This window comes from Cryptomeria japonica, chromosome 2 (genome assembly GCF_030272615.1).
Source record: "Cryptomeria japonica chromosome 2, Sugi_1.0, whole genome shotgun sequence".
Taxonomy (NCBI): Eukaryota; Viridiplantae; Streptophyta; class Pinopsida; order Cupressales; family Cupressaceae; genus Cryptomeria; species Cryptomeria japonica.
The window spans coordinates 522,820,085-522,845,392 of record NC_081406.1 but is presented as its reverse complement, the minus strand read 5'-3'; the positions used below and the strand labels follow the sequence as shown (position 1 = coordinate 522,845,392).

The 25,308-nt window shown below is 35.5% G+C and overlaps 1 protein-coding gene across 1 annotated transcript in view; it reads right to left on the bottom strand.

Moving 5' to 3' along the window:
• The window catches only part of LOC131035250 (uncharacterized), a 367,961-nt gene that overhangs the window by 128,753 nt on the left and 213,900 nt on the right, over positions 1–25,308 (bottom strand). The window contains exons 13-15 of the mRNA XM_057966917.2: positions 22,335–22,452; positions 22,125–22,229; positions 20,494–21,225 (exon numbers count right to left, since the gene is read on the bottom strand). Of these exons, the coding sequence (XP_057822900.2) occupies positions 20,494–21,225; positions 22,125–22,229; positions 22,335–22,452 (955 nt within the window). The remainder of the gene's footprint in view (positions 1–20,493; positions 21,226–22,124; positions 22,230–22,334; positions 22,453–25,308) is intronic.

Genomic DNA, 25,308 nt, shown 5'->3' with positions numbered 1-25,308 from the left:
AGTTTAATCAAGGAGGTTAAAATTTTATTTTTTTTTCTATCCAAGAGGGCATTTTTTTTTTTCAATATTAAGCATAATTTGTTCATTATTTTGCTATCATGTCTACATTAATTCCGGAAATTAAATTAAATAGTTCCAATTATCATTCATGGAAAACACATATCTCGTTTATTTTTCGTTTCAAACACCTTTTGGATATTGCGACTGATAAAACCTTTGAACCCGCTACATCTGCTCCTCAAGCCGACCTAGATAGATGGAAGGCTCAAAATGAGGAAGCACTTGGTTTAATTGGTATTTCAATGGTTCCTGATTTGTATGTTTTAATTGGAAATTGTACAAAAGCGCATGAAGCTTGGGAAATTTTAAAAACTACTTATGATAGCTCAAATGAATCCCGAAAAATTCAACTTCAAGATCAACTTGAAGATCTAAGGTATACGGATTTTAAAACTATGGATGAATTCTTATTAAAGTTTGATTTTGTTAATAGTCAATTAACTGGTTTAGGAGTTACTCTAGCTGATTTACGTTTAATTCATCTTATTCTTAAAAAATGTCTTCCTCGTCAATTTCAACAATTTATTACGAATATTCATGCTCAACTTGCTATTCCTAGCTTAGCTACTCAATTAACATATGATATTTTTCGTAATTTATTGCGTCAAGAGGAAGCTAAATTAATTCAATTTGGTACTCTTAAAAGTAGTGAACATGCCTTTATGTCTAAAAATCAAAATCATAATAATAATTTTAGATCCAATAATAATAAACATAATCATAATCATAATAATAATCATAATAATAATCACAAATCTTCTAATTATCAATCTCATTCTAAATCCTATCATAACAACTCTCATAATAATAATCATAATAATACGTACAATAATCAAAGGAATAATTCTCAAACAAGACCCCATTGCACATATTGTGGGAAAGATGGACATATTACTAATAATTGTTTTAAGAAACAAAATGGTAAAAAGCCCATGAATCAAAATAATCAAAATAATCAACATAAACCTCATTATAAGAAAGGTAATAATAATGGTAATTCATCTCGTCATGCATTTACATGTACTTATAATGTTTCTCAACCACTTGAGTGGATTATTGATTATGGTGCATCTCAACATGTTACTTCTCATAAAGAATGTTTTGAATCTTTGCATCCCGATACTTCTAATATTCCTGTTCAATTAGCTAATAATCATAGTTGTAAAGTTGAAGCTATTGGTGATGTGAATGTTCCTAATGGGAAATTACATGATGTTCTTTATGTTCCTGAATTAAAATCAAATTTGATTTCAGTTCCTAAACTTTGTCAAGATTATAAAATCAACTTTTATAGGGGCATATGTTATATCATTGATCCAAACACTAATCATGTTATTGTTACTGCTAAAATGGATAGTGATAACTTATTCAAGTTCTATGAATTTGCTCCTCCAAAGTATTCTTTGCTTACTACTATTGATTTTACTATATGGCATGAAAGACTTGGCCATCTCAATTCTGATTATATTTCATTAATGCAAAAAGCAAATATGGTTGATGGATTGCCTAGTATTGTTCCTTCTCAAATTGTTTGCAATGGTTGCATGAGTGGTAAGATGCATAGGGAACCCTTTCCTCATGGTCAATCTTGGAGGGCATATACTAAATTGCATCTCGTTCATAGTGATCTCTTGGGTCCCATGGAGAATCCCTCCATCCAAGGTTCAAGGTATGCACTTACCTTTGTTGATGATTTTTCAAGGAGAACATGGATATATTTCCTTCATAGTAAGGATCAAGTGCTTGATGTGTTTACTGAATTTCATATGTTTGTAGAAAGGCAATCTGGTTCTAAAATTAAGATTCTTCGTACTGACAATGGAAGAGAATATGTCAATAATGCATTTAATGCTTATTTGAAATCTTTTGGAATTAAACATGAGCTTACCGTTCCTTATACACCACAACAAAATGGTGTGGCAGAACGGAAGCATAGGACAATTGTTGAAATGGCTAGATGTTTATTGCATGCTAAAAATATGGATTACAAGTTTTGGGCTGAAGCTATGGCTTGTGCAACTTATTTAATTAATAGAACACCTACCAAAGCCTTAAAGGATAAAACTCCTGAAGAAGCTTGGTCTGGTAGAAAGCCTAATTTGCAGAATTTAAGAATTTTTGGTTCCATAGCTTATGTTCACAAACCTAAGGAGAAACGAAAAAAATTAGATGCTAAATCTTCTCCTTTTATTTTTGTTGGTTATGATGAAAATACTAAAGGTTATAGAGTTTACAATCCTATTACTAGCAAGGTAAAAGTTGCAAGAGATGTTTGTATTGCAGAAAAAGGCATTCATGATTGTTCTAAAGTGGAGGATGATGAACTTGGTCAAACCAAAGTTGTGCTTGTGGAGGACCAACCTCCTTCTCTTAACCCTACTCCTAATGCATCTCTTTCTATTCCTTCTAGTGATAGTGATGATGATAATAATAACTCTACTCCTCATGACTCTTCTTCTAGTGATGAATCCATTACTTCTAAAAGAAAACCTAAATGGTTTAAATCTTTAATTCAAGATAGTGATGAATACTTAGCTAGAATGGATTAACTTCAAGCTAGGAGAGTTAATTATTGTAATTATGCTTTAATGACTACTACTATGAATTCTAATGATCCTAAAACATTTGATCAAGCTAAAAATCAACCGCATTGGCAAAAAGCAATGAAGGAAGAATATGATACTTTAACTTCTAACCAAACTTGGGATTTAGTTCCCTTGCCTCATGTTAAAAGTCTTGTTTCTTGCAAGTGGCTTTATAAAACTAAATTGAATGCTAATAATCAAGTTAGTAAATTTAAAGCTAGATTAGTTGCTAGAGGTTTTTCTCAAATTGAAGGCTTAGATTATACAGAAACTTTTGCTCCTGTTGCTAAAATGCCTACAATTAAACTTGTGCTTGCTTTAGCTTCTAGAATGAATTGGCCTATTCACCAAATGGATGTTAAAAGTGTTTTTCTTAATGGTGATTTACATGAGGAAATTTATATGTCTCAACCTCCTGGTTTTATTAAAGAAGGTAATGCACACTTAGTTTGTAAATTAAAGAAATCAATTTATGGATTAAAGCAATCTCCTAGGGAGTGGTATTCCAAGATTAATGAATTCTTTCTTTCTCAAGGCTTTATTAGAAGTAAAAATGATCCTAACTTGTATATTAAACATAGTGAAGATGATATTATAATTATTATCTTGTATGTAGATGATTTGATTCTTACTTCAAGTTCCAATACTTTGATTTCTGATATTAAGTTTCAACTTAATCAAAAATTTCAAATGACTGATTTAGGTCTTTTACATTATTTCTTAGGAATGCAAATTTGGCAAACCTCTAAAGGAATTTTCTTATCTCAAAGTAAATATGCTCAAGATCTCATAGATAAGTTTAAAATGAATGATGCTCATCATGTTTCAATTCCTATTGAATTAGGCACTAAGTTAATGCTTGATATGCAAACTCCTCTTGTTGATCCTACTTTGTATAGACAATTAGTTGGAAGTTTAAATTATTTAACTCTTACTAGCCCAGATATTGCTTATAGTGTTGGTTTGGTTTCTAGATTCATGTCTAAACCTCAACAAACACACTTTAAAGTTGCTAAAAGAATTTTAAGATATATTAAAGGAACAATTAATGTAGGTTTGTTTTATGATGCAAATTCTGATTTTACTTTAAAAGGTTTTACTGATTCCGATCTAGGTGGAGATCCCAATGATGGGAAATCTACTTGTGGTTATTGTTTTTTTGTTGGTTCAGGAGCAATTTCTTGGAATAGTAAAAAGCAACAATCTACCTCTCTTGGATCCACTGAAGCTGAGTACAAAGGATGCACTAATGCTTCCAAAGAAGTCTTGTGGCTTAGAAGACTACTTGAAGATTTGGGTCTACCTCAACACGAACCAACTCCATTGTATTGTGACAACCAAAGTGCCATTGCCTTGGCTAAAAATCCAGTTTTCCATGCAAGGACAACACATTGCTCTCCAACACCACTTTATTAGAGAACAAATTGAAGACAAGCAAGTTTCACTCCTCTATTGCAAAGGGGAAGACCAAGTTGCAGATATTTTGACCAAGCCACTTTGTAAAGAAAAGTTCCAATTTCATTGTAAAAATCTTGGATTACAACCCATTGAAGGGTTTGATGTAAGCTCCCCAAGTAAAGCTTAAGGGGGCGTGTTAGAATATCTAATCTTTACTTAGCTTAGGTTTATTTGTATTTAGGATATTCCTTTGGAATTCCTACATGTAATTTGTCCTCTAGTACATGTGTGAGGACAAGTCATTTCTTTTATTTTCCTTTATTAAGGAATATTAGATTTCCTCCATAAGAGGATGTGGACACATGGCACACACATTTTATGAATGGTGGCATTCATAGATTTGGGAGTTACTTTGTAACTCCTCTCCTCATCTCTATTTAAGAGATGTCTCCTCTCTCACTTCTTCTTAATGACAATATTGTAAAAGAGCTTCTTGCTCTCTCTCTCTCTCATTTTTAGGCATTGCCTCATTCATAATATCACAAGGGGTTTTTCTTTGCTTTTCCCCTTTCAAAAGTTCTTGTGCCTCCTTCACATTTGGGTGATGCTCCAAAGTTTTTTGCTTTTCTCTTGGTAACAATTACTTCATCATAAACTTTATTGGATTTTATTTTCCTTTCCTTGCTCTTGTATTTCCTTTCAAATGCAAACAAAATCTTGTGGCTGAATTCGATATGAAAGATCTAGGTCTACTGTAATATTTTCTGGGTTTAGAAGTATGGCAAAAAAAGAACTATATTTTCCTGAATCAAGGAAAATACACTACTGATATTCTGACCAGATTTGGTATGATAGATTGTAAACCTCTCTCTACTCCAATGGAAACAAATCTTCATAAGCTCAAAAGTGAAGCAGCAAATTCAGAACCTACAGATCCTACATACTATAGACAAATCATTGGATCCCTTATGTATCTAGTAAACACCCGCCCTGATATTTGTTATGCTACAAATGTGTTAAGCCATTTCATGTGCGAACCTAAAACGATTCACCTAATGGCGGCTAAGCATATTCAAAGATACTTGCGTGGCACTATTGGACTAGGCCTGAAGTACAAAAATGTAGAGATACAACTCCAAGGGTATTCTGATTCCGACTGGGCAAGCAGTTCCATTGATCGTAAGAGTACAACAAGGTGTTGTTTTAGTCTTGGATCAGCTATGATATCCTGGTTTAGCAGAAAACAGTCAGCATTTGCTCAGAGTTCCACTGAAGCCGAATATATGGCTGCCTCCATGGGAGTACGTGAGGCAGTGTCGTTAAGGAAATTGCTAGTTGGACTATTTGGCAAACCACTAGACCCCACTATGATTCACTGTGTTAATCAAAGCTGCATCAAACTTTCTGTGAATCCAGTCTTTCATAATCGATCAAAGCATATAGAGATCCCATTCCATTACATAAGAGATATGGTAGATAGAGATGTCATCAAATTGACCTACATCAGTACTGAATAACAAAGTGCCGACATATTCACCAAACCCCTTGCAAAACTGAAAGTGGAATACCTTAGAGGTAAACTTGGTATGACTAAATTATAATGGAGCTTTCTAATATTAATATTGTTCATATATGATGTTTATATTCATGAATATCTTGGATGCAATATTGCATGTATGTGTTGTGTCATGAAAGATGACGATCTTTCATGTGAGTGTAAGATAGCTATTGTAAGGTGATGACCTTAACAATAGCTGGGTCTGTTATCAAGATTGACTACATTAAGTTGATGTCCCGGAATGTGCCGGAAATCTTGATACTAAATTCCCTATGATGAGTTACTGAGTTGTTATCATTAAATGGTTGTTCTGAAATATGTTGGAAATTATGATAACAACAATATCATGATTGACTACATTAATTGTTGTCCCGGAATGTGCCGGATATCATGATACTAAATTTGTTTCACCTATGATAATGACATGATTGTCACTAGAATCAAGGTGGTAATCTGATAAGACTTCAACTAGTTGTTGTCCTAGAGTGCTGGATATCAGATAATCTATCTGAGATATGAAATGTTTCCTTAGTAAATATTTCTGGGTGACTGATCATGTCAAATAAAAATGTAGAAAGTTGTTCCTTAAACTCAATTGAGAAATCCAATCCTCTTTTGCTAAGAGTGAGTGTTAAGTATAGCTTCCTTCAGATTGAATGCATAACATATATTTTGACATGGTCTAAATACTACCGATAACTATTGGTTGCATCATTGTTAACTAATGCAATGAAGGAGGGGAGACGGAGAGTCACGTCCCCGTAGGGTCATGACTCTATGTGGCTTAAAGCCACGTAGAAGTCATGCCCCTACGTGGGCATGACTCTTAGTCCCCATATAAATATAAACATCAACACCTTCAGCAAGTGATCAATCACCGTGGAAATCACAAGTCTGTGAGAGCAGTCAACACTTCAGTAGAAATAATATTGCAGATTTGTATTTAGATATAAATCAAATCTCAATTAATATTCATTCTTATTAAACATCATAAGACTATTATCTTCTCTATTTCTGATCAGATTCCTTAACATTCTCCTGTGTCTTTTTGATCATGAGACCTCTAGGTTTCAACCATCCCTTTAAATATCCGTGTAGAACTCTTCCAAGCTTCTTGAGGAATTGGGTAACTGTGATAGCAAGGGAATCTTTCTTATCTTGCTGCTGTTCCTTCCTTTTGAGATGTTTGCTGATTATGCCATGGCTGATATTCATTGATTCTCTATATGGGTCTTCATCTTGTAATCATTTTAGGACAATTTCTCCCTCATGAACCTTGGATTTCAAAGTCATAGATCTAAAGTCTTGAGTGAATGGGCCAACGGAGCGCATCCATTGTATTCCCAAGATTACATCAATGTCTCCTAATTCCAATGCATGGAAATCATCACATAATTTGTAGTTCTCAATGGTAATTTCAAGCATTGGAGCTATGGTATGACACCTCATACTTGATCCATTAGCCAAAACTATAGGGAATCCTTTTTGCTCATACGTAGATATGTCTTGTGTTTGTAGTGCTGAGGAACTTATGAAGTTATGTGTGGCTCCACTATCTACAAGGATGATGATGGGATGTAGGTGAAGGTGCTCTTGGACTTTGAATATGGAAAGATCTCGGGCTCTCCTAATGCTGCTACGGTACCCTACTTCCTTGATAGAGATGGGGGTCTATCCTCATTTTCTGATTCACTGCTATCTAGGCTATCATATCCTTCTTCTCCATCACTATTTGGCCTTCAATATAGTGGATTTTTCCCTTCCCCATATGTCTATGGCCGGGTTCCCATGCCTCTTTGCATGTGAAACATAACTTCTTCCTTCTTAGTTCTCGGTGGGTTGCCTAATCTAACTGATTCCTTCTAGGAGTCTCGCTAGTGTTTGGTGGGTCAGACTTGTTGTGCCTTGCACACACTCCCCGTCATTGACAGGGTCCACCCCCTTTTTTTTTTTTTTGGGTTGTCCGTCTTATCTTCGCTCAGGTCCTGAGTAGGGAGTTCTGGTAATTCGCAGAGAGGAGTGCAGCAGTTATAAATTTCAGACAAAAGGAGATGATCCTTCTCAAGAGTGAACTAACTTAAGTCCTAGGTACTGGAGTGTTTGCATCTTGAAAATGAGAAGCAAAATTTTGCATCTAAGTCAGATCGCGAAGCTGACAAGAGAGCCTTGAACAGATGAGACAATTGGTTACCTGAGTAAGAAAAAGCCTGAGGTGAAGCCCCGAAATGTTGCCAAATCAAGATTGCTCATCAGTAAGCTTAAGGTCTGAAGCAAGAATGCTTGAGGCAAAAAAAAATATACCTTTTGACAGAATTGCAAAGTAAAGAGGATGAGTGAGCATAACGTTTTCAGAAATTGGTAAAATGAGTCGAACGTGAGCCAAAGTTCAAAATCGGCCTAGAGGGTCAAAATGATGGAAAGTTCAAACAAATCGGCCTTGAGACCCGAAATTCAACCATAAAGCCAAATTCAGCCTCTAAGGCCAAAATGCGAATTCAAAATCCTTAAGGCCCAAAATTCGGCCTCCAGACCAAAGTGTAAAGTCGTTAAAAGTTCAAAATCAGTCTAAAACAACAGAACGTTACAACGCAAAAGTTCAAAATCGGCCTTGTAAGTCAAAGTGCATTCAAAGTGAGAAAATCGGCTTGATAGGCCGAAATGTGATAAGCAAAGCAACGGTAAAAAAAGCTCGCAAAATTGTCTTCTAAGCCGAAATTCATTAAAGCTCGCAAACTCGACTTATAACCCGAAATTCGCAAAGTAGAGCCAATTTCATGCAAAAGAAGACAAAAGGCCGAAAATGATAGAATGAGGTAAAACTTGCAAAGATGGCTAATAAGCCGAAATTAAAAAAGGTCTAAATCGCACATTTCAAGCTTTTAGGCCGAAAAACACATTAAGTGAAAATCGCGAAAATGATTCAAGTTTTACTCTGTTTGCATGGTTTTCTTTCAGCTTGTTAGAAGTAGAGTTCAATGATTTCAATGGAAAAATGTGTAGGGTATTTGATGCATTACAGGTTCATACCATTGGGGGCTTGCCGATTGTATGTCAGTGTGCATGGTTAGTTTGAACTTTGAACCCAAAACTGTGCTTAGTTCAACTGGAGGTGTTTGTTTTAGGCTACGCCAAAATTGGGTGCCTAGATGAATCCCCATAGTCTAAAAATCCATTTATCCTTTGGAGCTTGCACAATTCTTGTCGAGGTGTGAGGGCGTCTCTAGCGAAACAAGAACTGGTTTAACGAAATCTGTCTACCCGCTGCATTAGTTGTTCCTATCATTGCACTTTGGATCCCTAAACCCTTCCCTTTTGATCTTATTTCCCATCTTGAGAATCGTAGCATCGTCAAATAAAAACCAACTTGTTGTAAACGTAAGGCCCCTTGTGTTACCAGCAAAACACATCAAATCGTTGAGTTATCCTGCAATCATGAACTGACAGTTGGAACCTTGAGGTCGTCCTCGTTGATCAATTAAAAACAGCATTAGGGATCCCTTATTTCAAGAGAGGATATGATACTCAACAAAAACATTCTATTATGCATTGGCCAGATAGAGTTGTAGAAATATGATTTTAGCCACATCAACAGGACCTTCTAGTGACAAAAAATGTTACTATAATGTTGTATCTAATATGGCAAGAATAATGTGTTGGAAATCTTCTCCTAACACCTATAATGATGTAGGATGATTGCCGTTTCTGATTTAGACCTGGAAAATAATGCAAAGTGTTTGGTGCCATTTCTAAATATCACCTTCAAACTATGCAACCTAAATATGCCAAAGGCAAAATGCTTGATAGAGCTTATCTGATATGGATACAAAGAAGAATAAAATACCAATTCGATGATGCCCAAGTAAGCCTGATCGCTACCTTATATCTTGCCAATGAATGGGTTGCATCTCTTCTTATTGATGAGACACACCTCCTTATTCATGACTCTTCAAGACTATGAACCGCATCACTTTGTAGAAACTAATTAGTTATCGACCACTCAATTGAGGGACTAGTATTCAAATCACATTCCCTCATAATCCTTGGTGTGAATTAATAACTATCATTCTTAACCAACTTTGTCCATATGTAATGATGTTATTTACTTATGGTTTGTAATCACCAATAAACTAATCGTCCTTCTTATGTCATGGTTATGTATCTTGACTTAGTCGATCTTCTTCCTTATTCTTCCATACAACAATGAATGTAGAAAATGAACTTCATGATGGTAGCTACCTCAATCAATAATGGAAGTGTTTCTTTGAAAACATAATCGGTTTTTCAATTGTGATCAATTGTCTATTCATAATGGGAATAACCTATAGTTTGTTTAATCCATGCATGCCTTAACCAATATTCCTTTGATGTATATCCTTTAGTCGCTGCCACTCTAATCATTGTTTGCAATTATAGAGTCGTATATTATCGCACCATACTTAATGATGATTTAGTCTTCTGTTCTAACCATCTTTATCGGTCATTAACTCTAATTCCTTTGCAAAGATAATTGTGATCCTTCCTTAACTACTTCATGTAGAAACACTTGAATGTCATGATGATAGAAAGAGGCCTATGCTACTGATGATTCATCAAGATTTCTTATATCGTTCTTCACTGATTATGAGTGACATAGCTTTTATACACTTCTTCAATATTGTTGATATCAATTTGAGTCTCACTTTCAAATTCGTCTCCATAGGAGACTTCTCAAATTTGGACAACTTCAGTGTACAAAGCTCATACAGACTTAATCTTAGATTGCTTTGTTAAGGTTGGATGGGGACATTACAAATATGCCTAAATAAACTATAAAAGAGTAAAACATTATAGAATGAAAGGCGAATTTGTGGGAATAAGATAATAAAGAGTTATCATGAAAGGATGTGATAGAAAGGCATTATGAAAAGGCAAAAAGAGGTTATTGAAAGAGGGAGAAGTGGGAGATGAGAGTGTCGAATAGAGTGGAAACATGTGTGAAAAAATATGAATTAAATTTTTGGTTGAAAATTTTGTACACTTAGGGAAATATATAAAATTGTGGTTTCAACCACAGCACACAAGTAAAAACTCTCCTAATTAAGGGAAGGCTCCCCCTATCTAACTAAAACTGAAATAAAAAAAGGATGGTACAATAGTCTTCCTTCTTTCTTCAAAAAAGACAATATTCTTTTCTCTTCACAGAAAAGGATAGCGATTGAATATGAACAGTAGTAACCACTTTTAAGTAAAATGAGAGAAAGGAAATGAAGTTTCCTAAAAGCGCAAAGACTTCCGTCACTTCCTCCGGGACGGGACAACAATATCAAGCTCAAAGACTTGACTATTGGAAGTCCTATCTATCCTTTGCTATACTAAATTTTACAATGAATAAAAGACGACAGCTCAAAGATTGGAATAATTTATTCTTTTAACACAAAGACAAGAACTAATGCAAGCTCAAAGACTTGCTGCTATTTCTTATCAAACAATAATTTTTCCTCAAGAACAGACGCAAGCTCAAAGACTTGCTACTCCTCCTAGAGATTTCCTATTTTAATTAATCTTCTCTACTTGCAGCTCAAAGACTTCAAATCAGATTGGACTAAGCTCCTTTAGAAACACTTTGCATAGAATAAATAAAAAGAATGAAACTCAAACTTGTAGCTCAAAGACTCAAACTTGTAGCTCAAAGACTCAAAACTTGAGTAATCCTTCTTTATTATTCTTCAAAACCTTCAATTCACATACATAAGCTCAAAGACTTCTTGCTGTAAACTTGGCAGAGTTTTTGCTTGCTTTCCCAAAAGATAAAGATTACAAAGGACCCTCTCTTCTATTTATAGGAGAGGAGCCTTGAGAAAAAGGTGGGAGGATCCTAACTAACTTGATAAATTCCCTCAACCACCAAGACCTATTCAACAACTAATTATGACTTCATTAACTAACTAAGACTTATTCCAACTACAGTCCTAATCGGACACAACTTGTAGTTGCCTTACCAGTATGCCAAAAGGGAAACTACAATTCTGAAATTACAATTTTAAAATTTTACAACAAGTGTTAAAAACACTTAAGTTGCAACTCTTGAAGATATGAACAATTCGAACTTCTGAATAACTTTTTGCAATTCATCAAGGTCTGGTTCATGAGTGTTCATAGCCACCACCCTAGTTTTTACGATGACATCATGGCATTGGCATAGCGTGGAATTGCCTTTTTCCAATGCTAACCGGATTTCCTGCAACTCAGTTTGATACTTAATCAATATTTGAATGGAAGCGACTGAGAATTGCTCACTTCTCCATTCATCATGAATCTTGAGTTGCAGATCTGCAAGAACTTCTTCCTCAGGCAGCAGCTCATCATTCTGATTTAAAATGTCGCAGGATGCCTTTTTACAATGGGAGGTAACATCTTGAAACACTGCTTCACGCAACTTTAAGGTTTCATCAATTTCTTCAATGAGTGATTTGAGAACAAGAGATTTGTTCTCCAGAAGTTCCTCATATTCAATGTACGCGACTCTGGAAGGAATTACGTCATGCACATGAAGAACGCCCAACTGATGTTGAGGCATCTTTCGCCAAGAAACTAAATTTCCCTCAACCTTCTCCAAATTTAGTTTGAAAGCACCCAAGATTTGATTCAACTTATCTTCAATGATCTCCAATTTAACCATTGTTTCAAATACCTGTCTTATGACTTGTGAACATAAGTCATGCAGTTGATCAACCCAGGTGTCTAAGGCTTGAACCTTTTGGGCGGCTCTCTCGATACCTTGGATTGGTTCGCTGACCCTGGAAGAAATAGGTACTTGGCCTTCTCCACTTGAAGGTTGAGTAATACTTTGGATGGCTGCCATGAGTCTTTGATTCTCTACTTCCAGTTGATCTTTCTTGGTCAACACCTCATCATACCGTTGTACCAATGTAGCCACTGTTTGTTGAGCATCGTGCTTGACAACCTCATGAGTCTGCTTACCCAGACGAACTTTGGTGACCCGATAATCAGTTGCTTGCATTTCTTCAACTGGTTTATCTGATATTGGTTCAGCAATCTCTGCCACTCTCATCCGATTTTCATCAACGGTCACCCTTGAAACTGTCTTTGCCCTCTTAACAGCTTTAGGTTTTGATTGTTTCAACTGTTGGTAGTCAAAGGGATCAGGTGAGATCACCTGCTTCTTCCTCTTTGCAGTGAAGGAACTGAGCCATGGAGGTAAAGCCATTAACTCTGATTCTGGGATAGAGAGAGAAGCAATTTCTGTTTGAATAACTGTGGTGACCTTGGGAGAAGTGTCCGTCTGGATAGCCACCATAGTCTGCTGAGTGACGACAGGATGTGATGAAGATGTCATGAACTCATCGAAACAGGTCATAGAAGTATCAATATCAAACACAGGTACATATGAAGGATCTTCCGAAAAGATATTCAACAAATTTTCCTGAGGATGGCCTTGAGATGGTTCTGCTGCTGAAAGTGGAAGGACGTTCTGTAGAGATTCTGAAACTGAAGGGGCACATTGAGACCTCACATCTATCACAGGAGGAAACATGGGTACCTCAATAGGAAGTGAAGAAAGAGAATTATGTGGGGACTCTGTAGAAAGTCACTGAGGAGCATTATCAGATTGAGTTTCTTCCTCTGAAGCTTCAGGATCAATCACATGAATTTCCAACTGTGGCTTCTCCTTGCCTTGAACTGTTATTTCCTGAGGAGGAAGCACCATCGCACAACTGACTCACCATTTAATCCTCATACTAGAAGAGGTTGCACCTTCTTTGTTGTCTAGTTGAATTTCAGACTTCTGCCCAAGAGGACCTATAGAATCATCTTCTTTCCCAACCTTAATCTTAATGAGCTTGACACCATTATTCTTAAGCCAGATATTGGTATTGGCAAGAACTGACTGAAATCTATCCAAGATAGAAGTGCCTTCCTTATGGGACCAGTGGATAGAAGGAAGCAGACCCTCATCAACATTCTGATTGACAAACTCAAGATTAAGAACGTTGCCATCATCAATCATACCCTGTGGCACGTTCACGAGGTTTAGATCCATAATCTGTTTTGCAATGAGTCGACAGTAATCCATCTTGCAAATCTGCTTTTTGGTATGGAAATCAACCCAGATATCTTCTATCCGGTGTACATGGATGAAGGTCTTCTTGATCTTCTCCTTCATGCCTCAATAATCGAAATCAATTCTAGGTTTGAATCTTTTGAGTCTAATTTCCTACAACACAGTCTCCATAGCCCTGGCCTTGATTGAAGTAATTAGAGAATATTGACCAATCTTCAATGGGTTGTTGGAAGAAATACCCATGCCAACCTTGTGCTTAACTGACTGATGTGTATGCACAGCCATGATCTGCCTTCCCAATTCCATGAGAATAATCCTATCTGTTGGGTACCGTGGGAGCATGTAAGGCTGCCCGCCATAGCATCCAACTCTCATGTAGGTAAAAGTTGGAAATTGGAGAGACAAACAACCATATTCCTTCACCTTTTCCCATGCTTCATCTGAGACTCTTTTGTTCTTCAAGTTCTTGTCAAATTGACACAAATAATGACCAAAGAAAGCATCCTGAACCCTTCTAAAATGAGACCTACTTGATCTTAGAGGCAACTGATCAAAGTATTCGCAAACCGGTACAAGCATGCAGTCACCCTTGGTGGAAAAACCTAGGAAATGTCTAAGTGACGCAGCAATATACACGAGATATGAATTCATGTAGAAGGTGAAGGTAGTAGGGACGACTGCAAGTTGCTCACACAAAGCATCAATGATGATTTCACCCCAACAGATGTGCTGAGACTGCCTTACTAACATAATAAATTGGTACATCCAAGGTTCAAAAACATTGGAATGCTCCAATCCCATCATACGGCTAAGAAGAGTAATAGTATCACCGATCTCATTCTTGAAATCAGACCGATATAACTTTGCCCATCTGGTAAGCGCAGTGCGAGGTTCATGAATCCATTGGTTGATATGACGCTTACAGTCTTTCTCCCTTTTGGCAAAGTATCCAGCTACACTTTGCTCTGGAAAGGATGCGGCATGATGGATATGGCTGTCCAGCAACCGTTGCATATCACCCTCCTTCGGATCTTCAATCCTTTGTATGAATTCGGACATGTCAACATGCCCTATCTCAGTATCCTTGATATGATCAAGGGAGGAGGAGATCTGTGACTGCGGAACTTCATTCTGGTATTTATCATACCTGTATTTCATCTTTTTTGGAGTGAGAGATGATGATACATCTGTCATCTGGAATCAACTGGGAATGCTGCAATGTAAATCCAAGAGTATCAAGGCAATATCAATGTCAGTATCCTTAGACATTTTCACTCCTCCAAATGAGAAAGTTCAACTTTCGTATTTTGGCTTTGTGAAAGGAGATATAAGAGGTGGAAAAACAAGCTTTTGACTTATTTCGGGTTTTGAAACATGTTTTGCAAGTACACAAGAGGGAAGTACGAACGTGCAATCAGGTTTTAAATTCCGAATGCAATTATACTTGCAAAACACGAAGCATGAATAAATGGAAGCAGAATGAATTTTCAGTTTGGAAGTTGGGAAGAACACATTTGCAATTGGTTTTCTAAATCCAAATGCAAACTTATTTACAAACTGAAAATCGAAGGAATGGACAAAAAAAAGGTATTTAGGCATGCGGGAAACGACGAAGATGATAAGTACGGATGAGGGAATTGGAAGCGGATAGATAAAAATGAATTTCAGGAAGATCACTTGGAACTTTGTCATGCCAAAATGGGAAGAACTTTCAACTTGCAATCCAGATTTCAAAACCCGAAATTGGGAAGAACTTGATTTTTCGTCATTGAAACTTCATTTTTGGACTAGAGAAGGTTAAGTCTTTGTCCAAAAAGGGAAGAACATATCTTGAGGTAGAATTTTTCACACTTGCAAATTTCTTTGCAAATTGGGAAGATTGTAAATTGGGAAGAACAAATTTTTCTTGTTTTGAAACTTGATCTTTTGGATCAAAGAAGGTTTAAGTCTTTGTCCAAAAAAGGGAAGAACATAAATTTTCCTCTTACTTCCAATCGGGTTTTAAAACCCGAATGCAAGTAAAGAAGGAGAATTTTCAAAGGGGAAGAACAACTTTTACTTTACAAATTTCTTTGTAAAATGGGGAATTTCCTCTCATAAACCCAATATGAACATGAACAAAACTAAAACTTAAACAAGAAAATGCAAGGAAAGAAACAAGAAACAAATACAAAAATAAAAATTACCTTGCAAAGATGAGGAGAGATCCAAGCTTGTAGAGTCAACTAAACATGGAAGATGAAACCCTTTAAATAGAATTTAAACAAAGGAAGAAACTTAGCCACGCATGGTGACCAAAGAAAAACCGATTTGCTATAAAAATGCCATGAAAAATGCCAAGGAAGTAGTTCGAAAATGATTTGATTCATCATTAAATACAAGAGAAAGCAAAAATGATTTAGAATTGAAAGCATACCTTGAATGAGAAAGGTGCGAAACTTGTAAAAAACGTGACTGGTTTTTAGGGCGTTTTTGCAAATCGATTACCCAAAACGCGCACAAAACGGTTTGAATGAACTTTGGAATCCAACACATTTATGATTAAATCAAAAACGCCTTAGGAATGGGTAGATTCGAACCTCCAAACCATGGCAAATGGCACGAATACAAGATTTAGATAAAAAAAACGTTGAAGAAGACAAATGGCGAAAATCAGTTTGATAGATGCGTAGAACAAGGGTTTGAATCCTTCAGAGTTGCAGCAAATCCGCATTTGGAAGGAATCCCTATCCTTCCTCCAAAAAATTCGAACCTAAATCAGTTTGCAAAGGCATGGGAGAAATTTCGGGTTTTAGAAATGAAACAAGTAGTTTTCAAAATGTTCATATTTTTGCCTCTAAGGCAAATTTCGGGTTTTAGAAAAGGAAATACAAGTTAAATTACTTGTAATAGGGAAATAGAATTCCCTTTACAAGTGATTTTACTTAAAACATGTAAAGGGATTTTAAAATCCCATTTACAAGTTCTATTTAAAAATAAAAATAACTTTGTAAGTCATAAAAACATGTAAAGGGGTTTTAAAAACCCATTTACAAGTTTTACAAAACACTTAAAAGTCATTCTACTAGTAAAGGGGGTTTTAAAACCCTTTTTACCAGTCTCCAAAAACTTGTAACTGGAGAAAAATTCTCCTACAAGACTAAAAGCTTCAAGGGGGTTTTGAAAAACAAATTACCAATTACTGGTAATTATCGAAAAATTCCCCTACATTGAAGCAAAAACATAGCAAACGAACTCGAAACGCGACGAAATTCGAAACGTAGCTTGGGGTTGGATCAACGATCGATCCAGTCCAAGGATGGGGCGAATTTATGCCTCGGGAAGCATGCCATAGAGTAAAATTTTTCATTTTTTAATAAAAAAATTTCCATGTGATAGTCCAATTTTTGAAATCAAAAATTGAGGACAACATAAATATATGTGACATTCAAGAAGAGTGAATATATATATATATTAAGCATGATAAATAAATTGTAAGACGTCTAACATATTAAAGTATATGAATATATGATATATGCATGAATGTAATTATAATTTGGTTTATACTTCAAGTGCTCACTCTTTTTTTGCATCACATCAAGGTTCACTACATATAGCAGAATATTAAACCTTAGACTCAGGTCAAGGTTTTCCTGTCAACAAGCATAAGAAACATCAATCAGATTACTCAAGTTGAAGAAAGTCTACAGGGGAGTCTAAGATGTCATCTAGAGAATACCCATAGATTGGAAAGAAATGGAAGGCCAAGATAAAGAGATGGAAAATAATTTGAATAAAATATGTGCAAAACTAGAAAAACGTCTAAACTCTAAACAATTAAATGCAAGAATATAATCGAAGCCAGAAAATCATCAGTCCATAAGAAGTAACATGAAGCACCATCAAACAATTGGCATTCAAAGGCTATGACACTTGAAATATAAGTTGCAAGATTGAAGGGGAAAGGGATGGAGTTTCAAAAATAAGTGAAGCAGATACATGCAAAGGCTGGAAATAATAACAAAGATGCCACTAGAGAAACAATTAAGGCCACTAACAAACCCAAGAAACTTTCTATGAGAGCAAAAAATCATCAACAATTATAGAGAAGCTTTCCAACATGGCTTAAGCTTCAATTAAGTCCAATCCACTACATTCAACTGCTGCATCTTAATTGCCACTTGAATCTGCTTCATCATGCACTCTGAGGACTTCCACTACACAGTCATCAAGGATACCAAACAATGTCGAGGGGATGATAGGTGTAACAAAAGCATAATTTTAATCAATGTTTGTATTATGACAATACAGAGACATTTAAGGAATGCTGATAGTGTGATGCACTAAGATTAAGTTCTTTAATTTTTTTTAATGAGAAGGTTGACATCTTGACAGTCATGGCCAGCTATCAAACCTATCTTCTATTTTCTATATTTATGTACTGTATTGAATCGATCCAAGTTACCACCATTGAGCTTATTATCATACCTAATGAGAGTCAAGCCTGCACATTGAAGTTTTAAATTGATACAATCCAATTTATTTGTTGTTATCTTTGTTGAGACATGGACCAGCTAGGACTCGAACCTAGGACCTTCCATACGCTGCTGGAGTGCTCTACCACTGAGCTACTGGCCCCTCTTGGACCAGTCCATCGTCAGTCCGGGTGTGGCTTATTTCCAACACCAACACCCCCCCCTTAAGCCACACCTCTCGTGTGCTTGGGGCTCCTAGCCTGGACCTGGCTCTGATACCATGTTGAGACATGGACCAGCTAGGACTCGAACCTAGAACCTTCCATATGCTGCTGGAGTGCTCTACCACTGAGCTACTGGCCCCTCTTGGACCAGTCCATCGTCAGTCCGGGTGTGGCTTATTTCCAACACCAACAATCTTCTACTATGATATGATTATGAATGCCAGAAAATTATCATAGTTACTGGATTTTTCTAGTTTATTGGACATTGCATGGATACATCATACTATTAAATGAATATGGAGTGGATAATTTTATGTTTAACACTTGAGCCTACAAAGGATTTATTTCAGAGATTTTGTGCAAGAGATTTTAGAGCATTTGTCACTAAGTATAGAACCATATCCATTCTCATTGGTAGGGATGCATTTATAGAGTAGATCAATTGGGAATGAAAAACTGTTGACAGAATAGATTATTTGGTATTTGTACATCCCCTTTGCTATTTTCCTATATTCCTGGTCGATAAATGTTGATGTTGGAAACATTTAGTAGCAACATAATAAGCTATAAAAATAAAGACTTCCCCGTATATGAGAAATTCATAGTAGTTAATGCTTGAGAGTGGACATATATTAATCTTCTTTCTTTCCTTCCACAGAAAACATAATAATATGAGAAAAATTAGAATTTTTTTATGGTGAAAGTAAGAGAAGCTCAGAGTATTGGTATTTCTCGGAAGGCAAAAGGAGGCTTTAATGTAACTTGCTTTAAGACACAAATGATTATTCTTGCAACAAAAGGATGATTGGAATACACCGTAGTAAGGCTCCTTCAAAGGGAATAGGTAGGTATCACAGTCAAACGGTTTCTTGCATTGTTGCTACTAAATTTTCCTGTAATTTCTTTTGAATCCTCAAGGGAGCCTGCTCTTTTAGAATACCATAATCTGCAGTTCATAAAAGAATTCAGTATGCATGGAAAGTATTTCAGGACAATTGCCCTAGTATTTTTCAATGTCACTAATCTACATGGTATTCAGGTAGATGATCCATAAATCCTTTTCTCTATCCTTGTGGGCAGCTAGGATCTATATTTAATTTGGCAGGAAAAAGGTTGGCTATGAAGGGCTTCAGTCCATAAAGATATCTAAGGGATATAGGATGGAATGCTTTGATTTGAAGAGTGCTAAATCCTGAAAATTGAAGATTGGTGAATTGAATTCCATATTTTGCTATGACATAAGACATTGATATCAAAAATCTGAAGAAATGTTGTGATTCTTTTTGTGTGTCTTAATAAGGATGCTCACCCATCTAGAAATTTATGTGATGATCGAGTTGCCTCTCTCTAGGGAAAAAAAAGACAATCTGAGTCTTTTTGTACAATGGTTCAACCAGGGATTTTATGGTCATATTTTAGAATTTCAATATACAGCATAAGATGTTGAGTCAGCCTTTCTGGAATGTGGGTTGCTTTTCTTGGAAACTTGATTTGACTTCTTTAGAATTTTTTGGCAACAGCTCCTCCAATGAAATCTTCTTTCGGCCTAAAATATCTTATGCAATAAATCTCTTGTTCTCTCTATTCTTCTACATTATGTTTATAAATCTACAAAAATTGTTCTTTTGTAGTGCTGCCGTTTTAAAGTAAAGACTCAATATTGTAAAATATTGAAAGCCCATTGTAAGATTCAAAAAATTGTGCACAAATTCTTTGATACAATTGAATATAGTTGAATCCAAAACAGTATAGCATTTTGTAGAACACTGGTAAATTGCTGCCTAAGTAAAATCTTAAGAGTGCAAACCACATAACATGTCACTCAAGGCATTATATCATCCTCATAGAATATTGCACCTTAATCATCTTGGAAATACAAGCGATGGAAAAGAAAATGTTCAGGAAAAGGAAATGTTCAGGAAAAGAATCAAAAAGGAAAAATAAGCACAAAACAAATCTGTCAAATAATGTTGTTTGGTCTTTTCATGTTAATTAAAAGTTGAAAAGACTACAATGTGGCACACAGAAAATAGTTTCATTTACCACCAAGACAAGCTGTTTTATCTATAGCCCTATCCTGTTCAAGTATTTGGTTGTAGAAACAAATTTTATGATGTAAATAAAATAAACCACATATGCATATCAGGATTACCTTGACAAAGCCATCTCTCCCAACAGAAAACAAACTAAGGCATTCTGATGCATTCTCCTCTGAAAGGGCAATCGCACAAACAGCTCCTCTATGCATCTTTAAAGATTGTGGCTCTGAAAAATTCTTTCTTAACATAGAATACCAAGAACAATCACATTGTCCAGTGTCCTTTGACTCATTTGTGTTGTTTAGTCTGGTATCAATATGCCCTCTTGCACTGTTTCCCCTGGTGGAGCTTATAAACGTAGTTTCATCAGGCCTTATACTTTTCTGATTCTCCATCTTCCCACTATCTACACCCTGAATTTGTGTTTGATTGCAATTATGCAGAGATGAATTTCTTACCAACACAGGACCACAGCCATCATTGATAGCAGTGGTGACTCCGTTTTGTGCATTCAAGTTGATATCAATATTTTCATCAACAGGCTCTTGAAGACTCTTGATTCTGAAACTCTTCTCCTGGTTATAAACAAAAGGGTATGTAGACGAGACATCCTTTGTACCTAATATATTTTTGGGTTCAGCAAGCAGGCTTGTTGCCCCTCTTGTCTCATTTAAAGCACTTTCAGTTTCAATGGATGAAACTATTCTCATTAATTTATATATCAGTGCTCTCAAATCAATTTGCATTGGTAACAATGAAGTATCTCCAACTTCCGTCTCGGATTTAAATCGTGTGGGATGAGGTTCCAGAAAAAGCTGTTGTGGCACTTGCCCAAATTCATGAATCTGCAGTCAAGAGAAGCACCTTAGTATAATGAGGACTAAAATATTTATTCCGAATCTAAGAAATGATACTGGAAATTGATGGAAGGGAAAGAACTACTATTATTTTGTAGTTTTCTTCATCATTGTTAGTTTTCGTGTGAAATAGGAATTAAACGAAATCTAAACCATGAGGCAAATTATCAAAAAAATGGAAGCACCAGTTTAGATATACCTGCACTTTGGCATCAAGAGGGAACAATAAAAGCTTCTAAAAGAACCTTAAGAAATGTAATAAAAACCATTGTCACAAGCAAAAAATTACAGCAGAAAATGGAAACAAATGTTAATGTTGAATGATCATCGACAGGACCCAGAAGATAGAAGCAGCAATTGTAAACACAATTGTTCTGTACATTTATTAATCATTCCTTTTGATAGAAACAGCAAACACTGCAGATAGTGAATTTTAGTCTTTATGTGGTCCCGATATCTTTCTTCCTAGATTTTTTATAAGTTCGGAAAAGGAAAATTTTCTGCTATTGACAGTTTTAAAAGGGATCTGTCTAGATGCGCAAAGAGTGATCCTCAAAGATTTTTAATGAACGTACAGATGTTATTACTCAGAAGCTAATGCATACCTAATAAATTGATATTAAGAGCATGTTAGCTATGTATGTAATCTTTCCAACAATGTTCGGACAAATATATACATACAGTTCACAAGAAGTAAATAATCTGTACAAAAACCATTCTCTATCGCCTATTAAGGCATAAAGCTTGTTAAGAAATACCACAGTAAGCAGTTTGGGATCTCCAAGTGATTACTTTGAAAATTGTAGTATATCTCACTATATATTTTTCCATTATGGAAGCTACTCTGAAAAGTTCAAATCTGTTGCAATCAAGTTAAGCCAAAGCACCTGAACTTCAAGCCCAGCACGTTCAACGGGATCATCTATCTTTTCCAAATCCACTGTGCCCTCATAGGATAAGTGGTGAAATAAATTATCTGCCGCTAAAGCAGCCTACAGCAAAATAGAATGTTTTCAGATGATGTCCATGATGACACTTATCCTCATTATCATGAAAAAATTAATGGATTCTACTGACCCCGATTTTCCATTTCTTACCATTCCACGCTGCTTGAACCCAAAAATCAAGTCTATCCATTCATGCAAATGTTGAGAAACATGCTTGCATTCCAAAGCTTGCCGATGTTTAATGATGAAGTCATCAGCATCATTTGCCCTGCACATGCGTCACAGAATTGACACATCTGAACTTTCAATTTCAATCACTATTTGAAGAGGCAATGAAGCAGTACGCATAACAAAATTCCAAAATAATGAATCATTCTATGAAAATAGGGAGGATGCAAGTATTATGTATAACAAATTTTCAAAATAATGGTTCATTCTATGTAAACTAGAGATATGCAAGTAGTATGTATGACAAGTTCCCAAAATAATGAATCATTCTAATGTAAATTAGGAAGAAGCAAGCAATAAAAAAGAAAATGAAGGAATAAATTTGGTGTAGAAAAGCTTTAAGAGATAAGACAAGGCAGTTGAGAGATTAATAATCCATTCCAGATTTCTTTTATGATCACTGAATAGACCTAAACACATCACCTAGCACTGTTAAACTTCATGAAATACTAATTCTTCCAATAAGAAAAAAACAAAAATATATTTAAATATTGAGAGTGTTACAAAGCACAGATGAATGAGGGAACCAGTTAGAGGTCAGACACTGCTATCGAAAACTACACTAAAGCAACCTGCAATATGCTAATGTTGCCACTACTGACAAACACACATCATATGCAGTAAAATGACATTCTTTTTTTCATAAACTAGCGCATCAAACTGTGAAAAAAATAGTTCAGTTAAGCAAGTCACTGGCCATTCATTTGGGAATATAGAAAGCAACCTGTTGGTGTGCGTTTTATCATTCACCGAACACTTAGAATAAAATGTCAAGGACACTCTACCCTCTCTTGAACAAAATCACTACGTGTGCCAAGATTGCAAAGAAAGACCACACAGCGACTCCAAGGTTTATATGTGCGAACGGGCGACTTTATGTTGGATAGCTTCCTTGGTTATGTATGCTGAAATACAAGGGGGACTTACGCTCAACTGATATCATTCACAAGCTAGGACTTAGATAACCATAAATGCTCGCTTTTTTTTGGATTTTCAATTTTCGGATTTCAAAAAAAAGGACAAAAGGATAAGGGTTTAGAAGTTCTATACTACTCCTAAGAACTTGGGAGACGGTAAAGATTAGGTGAAACGTATCAACAATACTATGCTTCGCCACACAAAGGACAACTAGACAAAGTAAGTGCAATCTTTTAAGGTTGTGCTTGAGATTTTCAGACTACGAATGATACCATCCAACGAACAATATTCATCCAAAGTAGAAGTTAAGCACCCACGATATAAGCTCAGGCTAACTTTACACATTGAATAAAAATCATCTATTCAAAGAAAGTATGAGAAAAAATTTCACCAATCTGCACTATCAAATCCTTCATTCATTTAACAACTTTGAAATCAAATTTACTCTAAACAAAACTATTCTATGTTGAAGAAAATATGGAACCATGCAACCATGTGCTAACAATAAGGTTTCAAAGCAAACTGTGAATGAACTTATATTATCAAAATAGCTCTAAGCAACAATTTCATAAATCTCTCCACACAAAAAAATGAGAGAATGAGAGTTTATATAAAGTTTTTGAAAACAAATGAAAGGCCGAGATCGATCTAAGATCAATGGCTGAGATTAAGACACAACAACCCTAGATAGAGTTTCCCAAAATAACACCAAGGACAAATGCATGTTAGACAAGTGGCGTGAAGAGCTATCTCCTACGAAGACACATCCTTATCCTCGCGAGTGGCAGTTTGTTCAATAAACCTGGACATGATCAGACCGGCCTCGTCCATGGTGACATGTGGCAGCATATTGATCCTATATTCCCATCCGTCCAAGTCGTCTACACAAGTGGCAAATGCAATCTCCCATTCCATCTCCTACGTCTGGAAGGCATCCCGGATGGACAACAAATCCAATGCCTTGGTCAAATTTTGCTTTAGGATTGGTCCAGCGATGGCGAAGAAAATTTCCTGAATTCTGAGTTTGAGATTTTTCGGTCGCATATCATTTTTGTCATGTCCCCTCCTTGATCCTTATATATATCCTAAATAAAACGATTATTATTATTAAATAATATAATAATTACCAACGACGATTATTTGAAATTTATTTATTTATTAAATATTATTATTAAATTAATATTTATTACTAATAATATTTTCGAAATATTCAAATAAAAATAAATTAATATTATATTATAAACATCATTCATATATTATAAATTATAAACATAATTTACATATTCTTAATATTAATAAAGAAAGACAAATGAAAGGCAAGTGGAAGAACAAACATTCATTAAGGAGTGTGACCACTTAAGACAAATCAGCAATGTTAATTAAACAAGTCAGATTTGACTTAGTCAAAAGAGGCAAGCAATTACAAAGTCTTCACAAGACATCGATCAATAAGGGAAGGGGGAGTCATCAAGTTCAAAAGGAAATGCTGGAACAGCGATAAAGGAGACATTATTATAATCGAGCAATGATAAATTTTAGCAGCGATTAATTTATGGGGAATAGCAATTAATTGAATAGACAATAATTATTCAAAGACAATTCACTTTGTTTTAAAAGAAGTCAAAGCATTGATTAATATCAGAAAAGATCAAAGTGCGATTCACTAAAGAATATGATTATTTAATATTCTAATCGACTCACACATAAGCAGCGCTTACATTATCACAGTAATTAGTTTCACACAAACTAAGCCAGTGATCAAGGAGAATAATTGATACCAAAGGGTGTGATTCATGAGAAGAGTGTGTTTAGATACAAAGCACATAATTATTGATTAAAGCCATCAATTCGTGAGGATTATGATTTGATTTTAGTAAAATTATAATAAAAAAACAACAATTGATAGTTAAAAGACATGTCTCTTAATGAAGTGTTCATCCAAAAGGATATGACTCTTAGAGATTTGAAGATCAAATAA